The sequence below is a fragment of the Centroberyx gerrardi genome, chromosome 3 (assembly GCF_048128805.1).
Source record: "Centroberyx gerrardi isolate f3 chromosome 3, fCenGer3.hap1.cur.20231027, whole genome shotgun sequence".
NCBI classification, from domain to species: domain Eukaryota; kingdom Metazoa; phylum Chordata; class Actinopteri; order Beryciformes; family Berycidae; genus Centroberyx; species Centroberyx gerrardi.
The window spans coordinates 30,208,367-30,226,848 of record NC_135999.1 but is presented as its reverse complement, the minus strand read 5'-3'; the positions used below and the strand labels follow the sequence as shown (position 1 = coordinate 30,226,848).

Sequence of the window (18,482 nt, the reverse complement as noted above, 5' to 3'; positions counted from 1 at the left end):
TGGGGAGATGGGGATCTGCTGTGTGTGTGTGTGTGTGTGTATGTGTGTGTGAGTGTGTGTGTGTGTGTGTGACCCATGGTTGCACGGTGATGGTTCCTCCAGCTGTGTTTTGATTCGCTCTCGTTGCGGAGCTGCAGATGGTTTCTGCGCGTCAGAGATGAACGAGGAAAACTACTGTGTGTATTTGGTAGAAATCTGTCTGGACAAGAAGAAAGTAGAGAGGAGCGAGTTTTATTTTTAGTTTCTTTCTTTTAAAGGTGCTGCGTCTCGAATTTTCAACCATCAATCAATCATTCTCAAATTAATAGAACTATCTTGGTCTAATGACTGTAAACCAGTGAGTCCATGTTGGAGCTGATTGGTCTCCTCTGTCTCACAGCAGTAGTATTGTTAGTTTTAGTGTTTCTCCACATTAAGACTACATTTCCCATCAGCCCCGTTGCTTCGATCAACATGTTGGAAGTGATTTTGATGTTGAACTTGTCCTCCTGCTGGACAGCACTGTCTGTCAAACGCTTCCTGGGTCTCATCACATAGTTCAGTTCTCTAGTGAACTATGGCATGGAAACAAAACCAGCAGCCCCAGAATACCTTCCCTACGCTGTGTGTGTGTGTGTGTGTGTGTGTGTGTGTGTGTGTGTGTTCCCAGGCGTGGGGAAACGTCCATGAGTCATTCTGGTGCATCTGCAGTGAGGAGCCTCAGACTGACGCTGACTGGCTGAGTCCTCTCCTCTCCTCCTCTCTTCTCCTCTCCTCCTTTTCTCTCCGCTCCTCCTCTCCTCTCCTTTCCTCCTCTCCTCCTCTTCTCTCCTCATCTCTTCTTCCCTCCTCTCCTCTCCCCTCCTCTTCTCTCCTCTTCTTCCCTCCTCTCCTCTCCTCCTCTCATCTCCTCTCCTCCTTTTCTCTCCCTTCCTCCTCTCCTCTCCTTTCCTCCTCTCCTCATCTCCTCCTCCCTCCTCTCCTCTCCCCTCATCTTCTCTCCTCTTCTTCCCTCCTCTCCTCTCCTCCTCTCATCTCCTCTCCTCTTCTCTCCTCCTTTTCTCTCCCCTCCTGCTCTCCTCTCCTTTCCTCCTCTCCTCCTCTTCTCTCCTCATCTCCTCTTCCCTCCTCTCCTCTCCCCTCTTCTCTCCTCTTCTTCCCTCCTCTCCTCTCCTCCTCTCATCTTCTCTCCCCCCTCCTACTCCCTCATCCTCTCCTCTCTCCTTCTCTCTCTTCTCCTTTCCTATCCTGTTACCTCATTCTCTCCTCTCTTCTCTTTTATTCCCTTCTCTCCATCTCCATCCATTCACCTCATTTATTCTCCTGTCTACTCCTCTCCTCTCTCTTCCCCTTCCACAGGGCCAGAGGTCAGAGGTCAGGGTCTGGAGCTGGTAGGGGTTGAGTGTCTTGCTCAAAGACACTTCAGCAGAGTGGAGGTGGGGGTTTAAACTCCGGTCTCTGTCACCCACATCAGAAATCAAAGCAAACGGACTTGATTTTTGTCTTATTCACACCTACAAGGATGTTAGATTTCCCAAATGGGAAAAAAGGATTATATCACTGTCAGTTTTTGTCCAGTGACCCTAAACTGATAATCTAGATTGCAAAATTGCAACGGAAATATGAGAGGGACATTTTTTTGGGAAGACTCCTATTCTGCTGTGTGCAGAATCCCTGACATAGTCTTCAGTTGACAAATCTATTGTTTCAACTAAATTGAGCCAATCTGTGGAATTAGCGCTCAAAAAGTAAAAAAAAATACATTTACACAGTTTCAATACATATCGTTTTTTCTGCAATGTAGTGCCTCAGAGAAGGTGATGCCATGTAACTGTGACATTCAGAGTCTCTTTCCTGCCTCTCTCTATTGTCCTCTGTCCAAAACAGCAGAAATGCTATAAAAATATTCTTCAAAAAACTCTGCACCTCATCCAGTCTGATGGGAAGACCAGGTCCCGCTCCCCGCTTCCCTTTTCTGTCCAGCTTTTCCGTCTTTTCCGACGGCTTCAAAGAGAGGGGAAACGGCGCCCAGCGCAGCGCCTCGTTTCCACGGGACGTCCCGTCTGGGGAGGAGAGCGCGGCCTGTCAGTAATCCGTCACTGGCTGCCTGTTTACATAGCTGGCCTCACTTAGAGGAAGGCCGGTCCCGCTCAGGGGAGCGAGGCTGGACCGGCCCGGCTGCAGATCCGTCCCATCCATCCTGTCTTTGAGTTTGGAGTCGGGCTGCGTTTCCCCTCAGGCAGAGCGTGGAGGAGGAGAGGGGGGGGGGGGGGGGGGGGGGGGGGGGTGGAGGAGCAATGATGGGTCCTTGGAATAAAAATCTTGGAGGGAGTTCTTCCCCGAAGCGCTCAGGAGGCTCGAAGGACAATGAGAAGCGACCTTTCCCTCCCTCCCCCCCGAGGATGTAGACCAATATTAGTCAAGAGTAAATAAGACACTCCCTCCCATGATGCAACACTTCTTCTCCTCCGGACGCTCCCGAACGACCAGGGAGGTTTGGGCGGACCGGTGGAATGTGTCCGCTGGAGCTTTTTCGGGAACAGGGGAGGTGGGTGTGATTTAGGGGGTTTTCGAGAAATAGATGCAGCCTGAAGTCACTTTTCATCACTGTTTCCGTGTTCTAGCAGCCGTTTTACTGCGGCCTGCTCCTGCCACACCAACGGCATTCTGGGTAGGTGAGTCAAGAGCCGGTAGTCAGCGCCAGAAGTCATGCAACAAATGAGATGTGAAATAACACACAGCAGTCAGCTCTGCCAATCAGAAATAATACAGTATATTAACATGAGAGTCAGTTTGGTCTGCTGCCCCAGGAAGCAACGGGGCTTATGGGAAATGTAGTCTTAATGTGGAGAAACACTAGAACTAACAATACCATTGGTGTGAGATAGAGGAGACCAATCGTCTCCAACATGGACTCATCTGTTAACAGAAATTATATCAAGATATTGCAATTAATTAGACAATGATATATTGATTTTAAAAAATGCGACACAGCACCTTTAAAGAAAAATACAGGTGCTTAACAGACACTAATTTGCTCTTATTAGATTTCCATTAGTGTGTGTTGGGTCTGGACACGCCTCCTCCTCCTGGTTTACTGTAAACGCCTCGCTCTGGACCTTACTTGGGAGTGCAGCCGGTGTCTCCCAGTGCCTTCTGGGTAATGGGGTCACAGTGAGCGGGGCCGTAGCAGACTGGAAGCCGAGGGTAGTTTTAGAATCAGCAGCTGCCACAAGTGCCATTCCTCTGTCTGGAGGCGACATTGATAATTAGCTCAGCCGCAAATACACAAATACACACCCCCACCCCCCCCGCCGCCCCATCCCCCGCCCACTTCCCGAAACTTACAGCACAGCAACACACACACACACACACAATGATTCACAGATGGACATATACACACACACACACAAAATACACAAAATATCCCAGTGAACATGCTGCTTTTGTTTTCCGCACCAACACTGAAAATCTGTGTGAATCTGAAAGTTCAAATTTGACAAGACGTCTGTAGTCGACCATCGTTTTTGGGACCTAAATATGAACTGACATACAGTATATATCAGTTCTTATCAGTGCATGTGATCTGAATTTTCTGTGTTTTTACTGTATTGTGAAAATTTTGTACTCGTTTGGGTTTGACGTTGAACGCAACATAACATCACATCAGCTACATTTGGCCAGTCATCTACAGCTGAAACATTTGTGCATGATGTTTCTTCTGCATATATATATATATATATTTATATGAAAAAAAAAATGTAATGCCATAATGAGAACATAAAAGGTTTGGAAAACCTACTTCTTTTTGAGGCATAAGAAAAATACAAATTGGACCCAGAAAGTCAAGGTACATCGCTAATAGCTGTTTTTTCTTTAAGCTGTTAAAAGTGTTTTAGGGTGGATTTTTCTTTATTTTTTCTTTAATCATGCACAAATCAGGAACACACACACACACCAGATGCAACTTCAGTCCTAATCTGTAGGCCTTCATCATCCAGAGCAGCAGATGATGACGATCTCCAAACCATGCGAATCAGATCCAGTGTGTGTTTGAAGCAGCGGCTCGTCTGGACAGCTGCTCTGCTTTTCTGATGAACTCCAGTGATTTCTGCCTTTCTGCGTTCCTTCCTCCTCCTCCTCCTCCTGCTGCTGCTGTCGGACAGTTTGTGTTGCTGCTCCTGTTCCCCCCCCCCCCGAGGCCCCGAGGCCCCGGGGCCCGGCTGAGGAGTCAAGACCTGACCAGCGTCTGGGTTTCTAATCAGACAGATCAGACAGACTCCAAAAGGACAGGAAAAGAGTTTTGATATCTACCATTTGAAAAGAGTGACACCTCTTACAGAGTGTTTGATAGAACAAAAATAAAGAAAATAGTACTTTTTTAAAGGATAACAGGCATTTTATGACACACTTGAAACACTTTTAGAAACTGGAATGATGAATTTCAGGCGATGATTATCTTTGATTTATTCATTCTCGTTTTTTACCAAAATATTGTCCAACTAAATATTGCTGCTTTTGTATTTGATCAGTCACACTCAAGCCCTCCTGTATAATCAGGCTGTCCTATCAAGTTGGGCTGCTTTTGTTATACATTGAACTTGTTTGGCACTTGTTGAACTCTTAAAAACTGCTGTTACTCCCTTCATGCTGATGTCCTCAGTACAAACTCAGTAAAAAGTGTATCTTATCATAAAGTTAGATCATGAGACTATATAGCTGCTCAGAAACCCTAAAGACAAAACAGATTTAGAAATTCACAGAAATGTAGTGAAAATACATCCAGAATAATGTCATCAGCAAAGAGAGCATTTTTCTGTTTGTCTGTACCTCGTATGGCGAAGAAATATTCAGACAAATATGACAGCAGGTTATTAATCGTCTGCAGCTCCGGGGTTTTAAAGCAGAAACGTTGAAGCCTGGTAGTTTCAATGAAGCTGCGGCTCTTCCTCCAGTTTGCATGACGTCGCTCAGTCTTCTGGTGCATTGTGGGAGAGGAGTTCGCTCACACAGCTAGCAGCGCCACATGAAAGCGGCGGCCCGTGTCGAACCCGAGGATGACGCAACGCACCGCAGGGCCGCGAGCCGCACGGCCGGCCTGGAACTCATTTAGCCCAGCCTCAATAAAAAGAGAGAGAGACTTCACAGGCCTTTTACCACTCTTTTGTTCTTGAAGGCATTCGTTCCCCCCGTTCTTGACTAATTGCATGCAGAAGTTGGTGGATTTTGAATGTAGGCCGTAACACACAGTTTCCTCAGTGAGGCTCAGGTGGGTTCTGATGGAACCGGGATCCTCCAATAGGAACATTTTCTTAGTTTTTTCTCAGTTTCTCTCTTTTTTTGAAACCTTTATTTATCCAGAGAAGATTTTCCAGCAGCGACGCCCTTGCTTCACATTCAGACTCTTCCACACAGTCTCTCCCAGTAAAACCACAGTCTTCTACCGTCGGCATCACAGTCTCTATGGAAACAGATCAATACCAGCAGAGATCGGATTTAAATTGCATAAATTTGAATTTTCCATGCTCATATTGAACCATTGAATTGAAGGGTTACAAATTGAATTTGTAAGGTGCAGTTTTAAATTGATTGCAAATGGCTAGAAATTGAATGTTATTGTGTGGTATGAATTTAACTTTTAACTATAATTTCAAATTCAGTTTTCTTAATTCAGATTCAACTTCATAAGGGACTTTTGTTCCCTGACTGTCGACTGGCAGGCAGCAAAAGCAGATGTGACGTCTTTTGTTGTTGTTACTCTGCTCAGGTGTCGACTCAGATGGTCTTCACTGCAGTCATAGTTACTAATTCTACTCCAGTTTTTCATTTGTTTTAATTTCCCTGTTATTCCATCCTCCTTACTGCCTCCCTGATCCGTCCCTCCCTGCTGTCTGAAACCTTCCTCCATGTTTCTGTGTTCACGCCTCCTCCTCCTCCTCTCTCCTCAGAACGCCACCGACAGCTCCTCCAACTCCTCCCAGAAGAAGGAGCCGCCCATGCAGACGCTGGCCCCGCCCGGCTTCTGCGAGCCCCGCCGGCACCACTGCATCCTGGGACATTTCTACGACCAGCACCGGCCCTCTGACCACTACTTCCTGGACCAGGTGGGGACAGTCAGGGTGGAGACGTAGATTCATCTGACCAGTACATGACTGGATCTGTAGCTGTCCGTCACACACAATATCTCAGACACTACTGATCACATTTTGACGAAAATTTGGGGAATGATGCGTGACATTGTTCAATTCTTGTATTTTCAAAATTACACTGATTGGCCTGAGGGGGGCGCTACAATGTTTAATTTTTCGTCTGTCGCGCACAATATCTGACAAGATTTTCACAAGACTTAAAGGAATGATGCATCTCATTGCTCCATTAGATGAAAGATTATTTTTTGGTGCATTTTCGCCTTTATTAGACAGTTCAAAGTAGAGAGAGACAGGAAAGGAGGAGGAGGAGAGAGGGAGGGATGGCATGCCACAAAGGTCCTGGGTCGGATTCGAACCCACAGTTACATGGTACGCACCACTGAGCCACCAGGACACCCCTCATTCTGGCTTTCTTTTTTTAAATTGTACTGATTGGCCTAAGGCAGGAGCTACTACATTTGTTTACTTGTCGGATTTTGCTGAAACTTGTGGGAATGATGCATCTCACCGCTGAGTTCTCACACTCTCAAAAGTACACTGATCAGCCCAGAAGGGGCTGAATGAATGAGTGAACAAACATTATTTGTTGGCTCATCCATGTGTTATGCGCAAAATCTCAGACATCACTGGTCCAATTTTGACAAAACTTGGGGAAATGATGCATCTCACCGCTGCATTCAACATTCAGACTGACACTGATTGGCCCAAGAGGAAACTACAGTTACGTTAAGTTGCTATGACTGGATAGTTGTTAAGTTGTTTTTGCAGAAGATGTTGGTTATCCACTGTTTGTCTTCATATCTGTTGTCTGTTGTTTGTCTGGATGATTTTTTTACTCTGCAACCTCACAGTTCCCCCTGGAAGACACTGAGACGTTTTGACTTGTTAAACAGTGTTGTGATGTTCCTCCTGCAGTCGGTGCCCATGTTCCCTCGCCACGTCAGCTTCCAGGTGGAGGAGGAGGAGATTGTTCGCATCAACCCCCGCGAGCGAACCTGGCTGACCGGCTACGAGGATTACCGCCACGCCAACGCCACGCGCGACAAGCTCATCCAGCCCGACGACCCCGACGCCTACGTGCACTTCGCCAAGAGCGAGCCGCCCAAGCACGACTACACCTACCCGTACCCGCTGAGCTGCGAGGCGCAGCGCGGCCGCGACGGCAAACCCGGCTGTCCGGAGCGGGGCGGCGGCCACCGAGCGGCGGTGACGGCCCAGCCCCGCGCCCTGCAGCACAAAGGCAAGCGGCGGAAGGAGGACGGCGAGCGTTCGCGCTGCGTCTACTGTCAGGACATTTTCAACCACGAGGAGAACGGACGGGGGCGGTGCCAGGAAGCCCCGGACCCCATCCAGACCTGCATCCGGCGGGTCAGCTTCATGTGGTGCGCGGACAGCCTGCTGTACCACTGCATGTCGGACCCGGAAGGGGATTACTCGGACCCGTGCTCCTGCGACACCAGCGACGAGCGCTTCTGCCTCCGCTGGACGGCGCTGGTGGGCTTGTCGCTGCTCGCCCCCTGCATGTGCTGCTACGCCCCGCTCAGGGCGTGCTACCGCTGCGGGGTCGCCTGCCGCTGCTGCGGGGGCAAACACAAAGCCGTGGGCTGAGGCCCCGCCCCCCATGCAGAGACTCATGGGAGGAGCCGGGGAAAGGGTGGCCGCTATGATTTTTTGGGTTGTTTTTTTTTGTTGTTGTTGTCGTTTGTTGTGTCTCCGAATTCCAGATGGGAGAAAATACTCGTCAGGTTTGGAACTTTGTCTCGACAGATGGAACGTTTTTTTTTTGTTTTGTTTTATTTAATGTTTTTTGTGTCATAGGGAACCCCTGCGGCTTCTCACAAAGACTGAACAATGAATATTAATTTCTATATAAATATATAAATATATATAAATATATATAAACAGGTACTTTATATTTTTACACTCATGTGTTTTAAAAGGCTTGAATATGTCATTTTTCTTAGCGTTGTGTGAGGTCAGTATGAGCGTTGTTGTGTTTCTAGGGGAGCGACCAGCTGACCGGCACACTGCACACTTTCATCTTAACAAGACACTTTAGTGTTGAGTCTTACAATCTTACTTTCATTCCAATACATGAAAAAACTCTTCCAATGGGGTTTGATCATTTAACTTGTAAATCGGCTTGTTTCAAAGGTTTTCTTGCAAGTGGCACAATCTTAATATTTGATACTATTTCAAAATATTTTCACACGACTGAGAAAAAGTCCATATTCTGGGTAAGAAAATGTATCAAAAAAAGTAAATCTGCACTCTCAAAACCATGTTTATTTTACATTTAAAATAAAAAAAAATATGCAGCATGACAAACTGACAGTCATTTTGAGAATTTTTTTTTTTATTTGAAACATTCAAAATAATTCAATCAAAAACATATCTTTTTGAGAATTATACAATTTTTCCCCATGATACAATTAAAAACAACCAAACTTTTCTCACTCCATTGGCGAACTTTTTCATTTGTTTGAAGGAAAATATAATTTTAACACTCAACATGATTAATCCTCTTGTTAGGATGGAGGTTTGGCTCGGTGCCGGCGGCGCCGGCTCCCTGGTGTTCAGCAGAGGCACTTAACTGGTCTGAGATCTGCTCCGCTCCAAACCAAACACACAAACCAGTTCTACTGACCAGCAGGACGCCGTTTCCCCGTCCTGAGGGGGTTTTTCCAGGATTTCAGTTAAAAGTCGGTCCGCACACAGGATTCTGCTCCACCTAGAGTTTATTATACAAACAAACAGCGTTTGGACCTGGCTTGGTCTTCATCAGGAGTCCGGTTGATCCAGGATTAACATCCGGAGAATCTTCCAGAAACAGGAGGATGCAGTTTGCCAGATAACTGTGAAAGTAAAATTTAGTGCGATGGAGTTGAATCTGTACAACTTCAGTTTTGTCACATCAGTTGAACAAAAACTCCAAAGTTTCCTCATTTTATCTTATTTTCTGTTTTATTTTTAATCTGGTTATGTGCGTAGTCGCACCTCCTGGACCAGCTGGACCAGCTCCCTGTTTTCTGATACTGGTTCGTATTTCCTGGTTTGTGGTTTGGATGAAGAGGAGAGCCGGACCTTTCAGTTTTTAAAAATGATGTTAAGAGGAACAAAACTCGACCGGAGCTACTAGAGAACACTGCTTTAGATACTTTGGCTTAATGTGTGTGTGTGTGTGTGTGTGTGTGTGTGTGTGTGTGTATGTATGTGTGTGTGTGTGTGTGTGTGTGTGTGTGTTGGAAAGGGAGAAGGTTTGCATATGCGTCAGTGTGCACAAGGATGTATGAGTGACTGTCTGTCCGTGGGTTGGGTATCCAAAAATTATCCTTTTTTTTGGTATCAATATCGATTTCAAGGCATCAACAGTTATTGAAACGCTTCAAAACATTGGATTCTTACAGCTAGAACCGAACTTGTGAATATTTTTACTCAAATTTTTACTAATTCTCCATTCTTTTGTTGAGAAAATGAGTTCCGGTTGGTGTCATTCTTTTAGAAAATCCAATTGGCATGAACAAACGTACCACAGAAAATGGGTTAATTGGTTTAAGAAAGGTGTAAAAAAACAGAAAGGTCGGAAAAGGTTTCAAAAGAAAAAGATGGTCTTGGGACTGGTATTGAATCCGAAGGCAGTATGGAGAGAGTCTGGCTGATACCCAGCCCTACAGCCAGTAGGGAACAAGTTTTCATACAGGCTGGTCTCACAAAATTTCGTGAATCGAGCACGAATTCTTAAAATGCGAATATGTGGAGAGAAATGTGTTTTCCCAGCAGGAGAGGATCAGCTGGAGGAGACAGGACTAGAAACAAGAAGTAGTTAGTTTTCATTTATTGAACCATGAGCAAAACCTGAAGCTAACTGTTTTAGCTGCTAAACTGAAGCGTTAGCTAACCTTTCCATGTGACCAACAGGTGAAAATGTCCAGTCCAGTTCCTGCTGTTGGACCAGAATCCTTTACTGGAGGAGGAACTGAATCTCTGCGTCCACAACATATAATCTGCGTTTCAGAGTTCGTGCTCATTTCACGAAAATTTGTGAGACTGTGTTGCTTCATAATGGAGTGGGACACAAAGTTTCCCATAACACCTCCTGGTTGTGATTTTCCTAAAGCCGAAACAACTAAATAAGCTGCAGCAGTTCTGTCTGGACTCAGTGAATTTTGTCACAGGAAGCAAAACCTCAGTCTTTTATCACACAGCGGATGGAGAGACAACAAGTCGCCTTGTGAAATAATTATTTATTGTCGTTGCTAACCGGCCTAGCGGAGCGGGCGGGAGCTGCGTTCAGGTGTCCGGTAAACGTCAACACAGCCATGAGGAAGAAGGTTTTTTTATCGCCTTTCGAGGTGGATGTTTTTTCACATTTGTCTACGGTGCTTTGGTCTTTGTTGTTTTTTTGTTGTTGTTATTTTTCTTGTCTTTCTGAGGTTTCTCACCGAGGCGTTCAGGGCCGACGCTGCGGATCTCCGGTCGGTTCTCGACTCGAGGAGAAAGCTAACAGGCGGACTCGGTCGCTTGGCCGCCTCACATCGACTTCAAGGGAGTTCAGGGTTTAATAATCTGATTTATCACCAGTCCGTCCTGTCAGTCCATCACAGCTCTTGCTTCAGTGTTTTGGTCGTTGAGGCGTCAGAAGCGGGCGTTGTTAGCATGTGTTAGCAATGCTAGCGCAAGTCAATGGGGCTCAAAACTATTTAGCTGAAAAATCACAAAGCACCTTTCAAATAGTTTTCTGATTGTTTCATAGCAAACTTTACTACAATGACTTATGTGTGATTTGTCCAGATAAATGATTTTTAGCCCCATTTTTAAACTGAGGCAGGTTAATCCTACTGAGATTTAAAGTCACAGCGAAATGAAAAATTACTTGTTCACCTTGTTAGCTAATTTTCTATGCCATAATATAGACCTATTTAACTACAAATGCCTTTCAATTTTTTTATTTCCTTATATATATTTTTATATTACAACCCCATTACTTTTACTTCCTTCTTATCTCTAAAGGTGAGCTCATACTGCACCAGGAGGCGTAAATAAAAACTGAAACCAATAAAACATATTTTTGAACAGTCCCGCCCCTCCCATCAAATGAAACTGTCTTTCTCTCGCTAACTGATCTCCCATTGGTTTACACTTTTGAGTGATCCCTCCCTCCTACCCCAACATCCTGCCTTAACAGGAAATACATCACATACATCACATTAGGGAAGCAAGATGCTCTCAAAACGTTGTTTCATTGTGATTTTAAGAATCTTTTATTCAAGCGAGACCTGGAAAGCAGAAAGCAGGATCTGCCAAAGTCACAAAAGAACAACAAGATAAAATAATGTATAAAAACCAAAATACAGTCAAAATTCCGCTCACTTGCCATAGCATTGCTAAGAAATACTTGCAACCGCCTCAGCTGAAACCAGAGTGTCTCTTTTAGAAAGTGTGAGTAGTTTAGAAAGTGCTGCTGCAGATTTTCAAATAATTGTGTGTTTGTTTTAACCTGTTTGGAGCACCAGATGGGTGGGGTTTACCACATCAGGACAAATTCACATAGTGTGAGCTAAGTTGTTATTCACAGAAAAGTTTTCCAAATTAACTTCTACTTTCCTGTGGTTGTCTAAATCGTTCTGGCTCTGTTGTCCTGTGTTGCAAACCGCCACACATCTGCCAGGTTAAAATGAAGATGCACATCATATTTTGGAGTTATTTGCAAATACTGCCATGACCCAGGTCTCCTCTGTGCAAGTGTGACATCTTATGTAGAGTATGGAAACACAAACAAGCCTCAAGCTGACTCCACCCTGTAACCTTCAGCCTCACTGGAGGAATCTTAAGGTTTCATCTTCTCTGTATGAAGCACAAAAACAATCAGAAAACCTTCTGAACAACATACCAACTGCTGTGAAGTGGAAGGACACAGTGTACCAACTGTGTGTCCATCAGATCAAAACTAGTCAAGAACAAGGTGGGAAACTACAACCAGCTGAATGCTGAGGCTGGTAAGTCCGTCTGCACTACAGGGAGCCAGCCTCCAGGTCCTTCTGGACTCACAAACACCAGCTGGATGGTAAAATATTGAAAGTGGTCGGTGAATTTTGTCATTTAGCAGCCGCTGTGGCCTGAATTAGTTTCCTGCCCTGTTTAAAGGTGCGATGTGCGGCTTTTTAAACATCAATCATTGTCAAATTAATGTTGCTATCTTGGTATAATTACCGTAAACCAGTGAGTCCATGTTGGATACAATTATTCTCCTCTGTCTCACTCCAGTAGTATTGTTAGTTCTAGTGTTTCTCCACATTAAGACTACATTTCCCATCAGCCCCGTTGCTTCCTGCCCCCCCTCCCCCTCCCTGAAGAGGATCAACATGTTGGAAGTGATTTCTCCATCTTCCTTTCCCTCCTTCCACCATCTGCTGCCAGAAACTCTTTCAGCTTTAGCTCCGTTTGCTCTGGAAGAACAGAACCTCTTCCTGTTTTGTGCCGTAAAGCGATCCAGCAGATTTCCCTCCAGATCCACCAGGTGGAGAAACAATGGAGGATGCAGAGTAGAGGCTGATAGAGGCTGACAGGCTGACCACTGATGCTCTGGTTTGTTTACTGGAATTATACTAATGTCTCAAAATTAATGTGCTAATGATTTATTGATGTTAAAATGCCACACGCAGCACCTTCTACGTACAAACCTAACCTGGAGGCTCATGGGAGCTGGCACCAGGTTTGCAGACCTCTGTAAAAAGCCGTTGTCGTGTCTTTGTGTTTCTCCTCTTCCTCCAGCTCCTCCTCCTCCTCACCTCTCTCCCTCTTTTCTCCGCTGTGTGTTTCCTGTTGATCGAGCTTCACGATGCCGCTGCCATTCATTCTAGAGAAGATTCCCAGTTTTATTTTTCTATCTGTGGTAAGGAAAGTTAACCAAAAGCGGAGTGTCTGTTGGGCGCAGTGTCCAGGCTGCACCCACTCTACTATTAAAGGAAAGTGCCTGAAGCCTCCTCTTCATTTATGTCCTGATGTATATTTCAGAAAATAATAACTATGTAAAAAAAAAAAAGCAATGGTTGAATTCATTGGTTTGTCTTTTTTTAATATAATTCACATTTTTACCTCTGTAAAAAAGCAAAATATATTATATATATATATATATATATATATATATATATATATATATATACATATATATATATATATGTATCAAGTGTATGATGTACATTTTCAGTTCTATTTTTTTATTGTTTCTAATATGATGGACGCAAATCTCTTCAAAAAGGAAAAAAAGACAATGAGACATGTATAAATGCCAATACATCATATGGAAACTAATCGACACATGGCCTGGATAGTAAATGTTCCACTGTGTGTGTGTGTGTGTGTGTGAGACAATCAGAATCACTTTAAAGGAAAAATCCTCCCTAAAACAGCTGTTGGTGATGAACCATGCATTTCTCTTTTCATAGTTTGTTGTGTTCTTCTTCTTGGTGGATAACCGGCCAATCGTAGACGAGGTGACGTCACCTCCAGATATTTCCAGCAGCTACAATGGAGTTTGATATGAGAAAATGTTTCAGGATGTAAAACATCAGCGGTAAACGTCAGGTTTTGGTGTCAGTCCCTCAGAATCAAAGAGCGAGGGCTTCTTTCTAGAGCCGCCATTTTGCACCAAGAGACGTTCAACAATCATACAGGGAGAAATCCATCGTAGAAGAGGAGAGAGACCAATTTCTCCACCACAGGAGCAGGAGAGAGACCAGAATGCACTGCAGCAGAGAGACAGGCTGGGGTTTGAGTAAAGGGGCGCGACTCACTTTTTCTCCACTGGAAAAACTCGCTCTCTCATTCTTACTATCACTCTCATTATCACTCTCTCCATCTACACATACAACCCACAGCTGAACGCAACAAGTTCACACCTCTGACTGCAGGAGAAGCAGAAGAGGCAGGTTGAGGGAAAGTGGCAGCACCTAAAAACTAAATGACAACACTTCATCACAAAGTAACTCCTGGAATGCACTGAACATCACAGACTGGTGAGATCTAACCGAACCATTGTAACTAAACACATTTTTTTGAGCCCTCAACACTCAAAGTTGACCCTGTTTTACTGTGACTAGTTTTGTATGAGACACACAGTTTACTTTGAACATTTACATTGTATACTTTGCCATTAGATCTTCAGATGGCACTCAGAGTTAGTTTAAAGTGCCTTTCCACCTCTTTATATAGAGCTTAAGCAGGAATGACTCAGGTTTGAAAATTGAAGCTCAACTCGACCCAAACCCTAAAACTTTGCCTGAAAGGGTAACAGCTGTTCATCATGAGTATGTTGTGACTTCTGAACATGAATTAAGTCTAAGATGTCACTGTCCATTTACAGTTTCACAGCTTTCACTGGTATTTTGATGGAATTCTTGGATCCTGACACAAACCTGGTGAATTAAAGGCAATTTTTGACATTGGCGGCCCCAAAAGGCAGCGAGAGGTAATTGTTTAAAGTTTGAGGCTTCAATACCTAGAAATTCTGTAAGGTGTAGGTCAGTAAACTAAATTTCTTCTTATTGTGTGTGTGTGTGTGTGTGTATGTGTGGGTGGGTGGGGGGGTAGAGGTGAAGAGGTTCAGCCATCGTTGGTGAGTCCAGCTTTCTCTGGATGGAGCGCTGCTCACTGCTTTTTAGTAGACAGTTTGGATATCAAAGTTTGGATTTCTCACTTTCTGTGTTTGGGGAAGTTTTTCCATCAGTGACCATATGACACCTGACATTAACTTGGGGAAATAGGGCGAATTCATGGGTTCTCAGTTAGCGGGGACGGGGCGCTCTGCTCTGTTGCAGCTCCACATGATGATTCATCCTGATAAGACGGCTGCAGTTTTACATAAAGATCTTGACTAGTGCAGCTTGAAATGAGAAGTTCAGCACAATCTGAACCCTTCAGATCCAGCTGGGTTACATTTAGACTGTCACCCTCTATGTGGACGGCCTGAAGCAGACGGGAGGGGACGGGAGGGGACGGGACGGACGGACGGACGGACGGACGGACGGACGGGTGGGCGGGCGGTTAGAGAGACCGTCCTGAAACCTAGACAGTCCCTGGTTCGATTCCCACGAGCACAGATGTGTCTCCATCAACAGCCACACGCCCTTGAGCAAGACGCTGAACCCTCTGCTCACTCACTGTGAGTCGGTCTTGATAAAAACTTCAGCTAAATGTAGAAAAATCTAAATGGTAATGCAGGACAGTTGGCAGGCTTGTGTATTAATGTGAACATGTTCTCCATTAAAGGCACAGATGCTTATTATATTTCCTATGTACATTTAGGAAAAAGAAAGGGATGCATTTACATTACATTTACATTTTAAGCACAGCTGAAACTCTTATCCACAGCGATTTACAGCAGAAAAAGCTTAAATTCAAAAAAGAAGAAAAGAGGAAGAAGGAGCGCTTACTAGGATTTATATGTTGAGCGAGTTTCATGATCCTTGGGTGTTTGAAACCTGTTAAAACCCTTTGTATAAATTCAAAAATACATCGGCATCAGTGAGAAAATAAACGGTCTTCATTCCAGGAAAATGGATTTTTGCAAATGTTTTCAGAGGTTTTCATCTTGACAGCAGCGATACTGAAGTTAGTAGAAGCACTACAGAGGCAGTGTATGTGTGTTTTTGGCAGTTTTTGGGTGGTTTCCATCCAACAAAGTGAGCTACATCATGGAGGGAAAGTTGGTTTCAGTCTATAGATCTGTGAAAACGCATATGGAGGAATATCAGTATCAGAGAGGAAGAGATGCTCGGCTTTTCCTTTATCGCCTTGCAGTTTGAAATAGAGGAAACCTGCCATTTAAAGGGGAATGCCACCCATTTTAAAAATTCACATATGTTCTTCCTCTGCCCCGGGACAGTTCAGTCAGTACTTATGAACCTGCACCACTCTTTCCTAAAGCTACAAACTGGAGAACAGACCGTTGAATGTGTGTCACTGGGAAATCTGGCTCTGCTCCTTTGACAGTGAATGGGGCAGCAGTGACTTTGAGGAACCGTAAGATGCGAAGTTACGTTTTCACACCAAAATGAAGTTTATATTCCAGCATTGCTAACGGGTATGAACCAGAATTTAAACCTCATTTGGGTGCAAGAACTCACACAGAAATCTTATGGGCTCCTGGTTTTACATCCCAGTGACATCACAAGTTCAAGGGTTTTCTCTCAGAGCGGTGCAAGTTCACAGATACTGACTGAACTGTCCTGAAGCACAGAGATAATATACGTGAATCTTTAAATGGGTGGTATTCCCCTTTAAGTGATAATTCACAACATTTTCATGACAACAGATAGAATCAGACAGCCGAGGCCTTCTGAGTCACTGCTCATCATCGTCTGACCTTAATGGAGGGATGAAGACAGAAGGGTGAGAACTAGAGGTGTCAAACATCAGTCGTGACCCCAGATGACCCCAGATGACCCTAGTTGAGTGTTTTGTGCCAATGTCTCATCCTAGCTCTTCTTCTTCTGGGCTTCAGTAAACAGAGCAGCGTCCCCTGACCTGACTCCTCACCTGTGCCTCCCTTAGCCTAGGCCTGCAATAGCGAATCTACCGTTCTAACACACAGAGTTTAAAAAAACGTTGCCATGAAGCACAATGTCAGCACCTGTAAACCTCTCTCTCTCTGCACTTTCTGCACCATTTTGAAAAGCATGGAAAGTTAATGGGGCTAAACAGGCCGGAAAGTGAGTTTTGAGTCACTGGTATTGATCAACCGCCCTGTCAGTGTGCTGTGGGACAGTGAAAACCGGACTGGAGACCGCAGGGTGCAGCAGACAGGGAGAGGCTTCTGGATCCAGCAGCATCAAGCAGAGAAAGCTCTGGGCCGTCTGTCCGAGCGGAAGCCCCGCCCCCGGCTCCTGGCCCCGCCCCCGGCTCCTGGCCCCGCCCCCCTGGCTCCTGGCACCGGGGCCACTGTGCTGTTTGTGCAGCGTTTCCTGAGCGCTGGAACATTGCAGGACACACATCAGGATGTTATTGTGCTCAAATGACAACAGACAGACTGCATCCTCTGACAGACAGACAGAGGGACAGACAGCTTCCCACCCCGCCTGGAGCGAGGGGGGCTGTGTGTGTGTGTGTGTGTGTGTGTGTGTGTTGGGCGGGGGGGGGGGGGGGGGGGGCAATTGTCTTCTCCAGCTTGTTTGTTTATCATCTAAATATCTGGCAGCTCCTAGTCACAAACATGGCGACTTGGCGCCAAAACAACTGGCTCAGGGTAACACAGGTCTTTCAAACTTCTGAAAGTCTAAATAATTATCTGAATTTAAGGCCTTAAAAGTATGAAAGTGTTATTACAGGTCACTAGAGGTCAGGGTTTGTATTACAGTACGCATCCTAAACACAGATGGACTTCATGTCCCTTAATGTCCTGCTGTCCTTACCTGTCCTCCTCCTTCTTCTGCTCATTTATAGTTTCACAGCCTTCATCAGCTCTGTTCAGCAGAAACAGACTGTGTTTGCACCTTTGTCTCTTTGTTTTGGTTTTAAATTGATCTTAATGTCCAGGTGGCATTAAGAAAGCAATCCTGCTCCATCCATCCAGACAGGATTATTACACATAACATGTGACAAGACTGTGAACTAGGAACTGTGAATGTGTGTTTTGGGAGTCAAATTGGGAGTCACTATGTCTGCGTCAACATCACTGCAAGTCATGGGTGGTATTACCAATGTGTGTGTGTGTGTGTGTGTGTATGTGTGTGTGTGTATCTCTGAGAGAGACAGAGTGTGTGTAAGAAAGAGAGCAGGTTGTATTAGCAGCATCAGCAGCCAATATAAGAGGAAACTGTAGTTTGGATCGGGTCTGGACGGCCGCTCAGCACCGGACACATGCTGTCATCTATCTGCACCCCCCTCACACACACACACACACACTGCCTCCCCAGACAGGACTAACACGACTTGCCTTCTTCCAGCTTTAACTCGCTGAAAGAAAGCAATCACAGAAGGCGATTTTGCATAATTGTCAAAGAGTGGAAGATTGCACACAACAAAAGCAAAAAACAAATAAAAACAACTCATCCGCCATAAACCAGGGGGAAAATTCCCCCGCAGAGACGCAGCTTCTCCCTCTCTCTCTCTCTCCTTCTCTCTCCCTCCCCCCCCTCTCCCTCTCTCTCCCTCTCTCCCTCCCTCTCTCTCTCTCTCTCCCTCTCTCTCTCCCTCTCTCTCTCTCTCTCTCCCTCTCTCTCCCTCTCCCTCCGCCCCGGGCCTCATGGCGGGGCGACGCTGCCTGGGCCTCATTTAAACCGGCCCCAGCCTGTCTGCTGCCTGCCTTTGTTTACATGGATGAAATCTGAAACAAATGTGAATGCGATAGCCCCCCCC

General features: G+C 45.2%; 1 protein-coding gene across 1 annotated transcript in view; it reads left to right on the top strand.

Moving 5' to 3' along the window:
* spred2a (sprouty related EVH1 domain containing 2a) overlaps positions 1-8,349 on the top strand; it is a 35,515-nt gene extending 27,166 nt beyond the window's left edge. The window contains exons 5-6 of the mRNA XM_071917076.2: positions 5,928-6,083; positions 7,044-8,349. Of these exons, the coding sequence (XP_071773177.1) occupies positions 5,928-6,083; positions 7,044-7,736 (849 nt within the window). The 3' untranslated portion in view covers positions 7,737-8,349. The remainder of the gene's footprint in view (positions 1-5,927; positions 6,084-7,043) is intronic.
* The last annotated feature ends 10,133 nt before the right edge of the window (positions 8,350-18,482 follow it).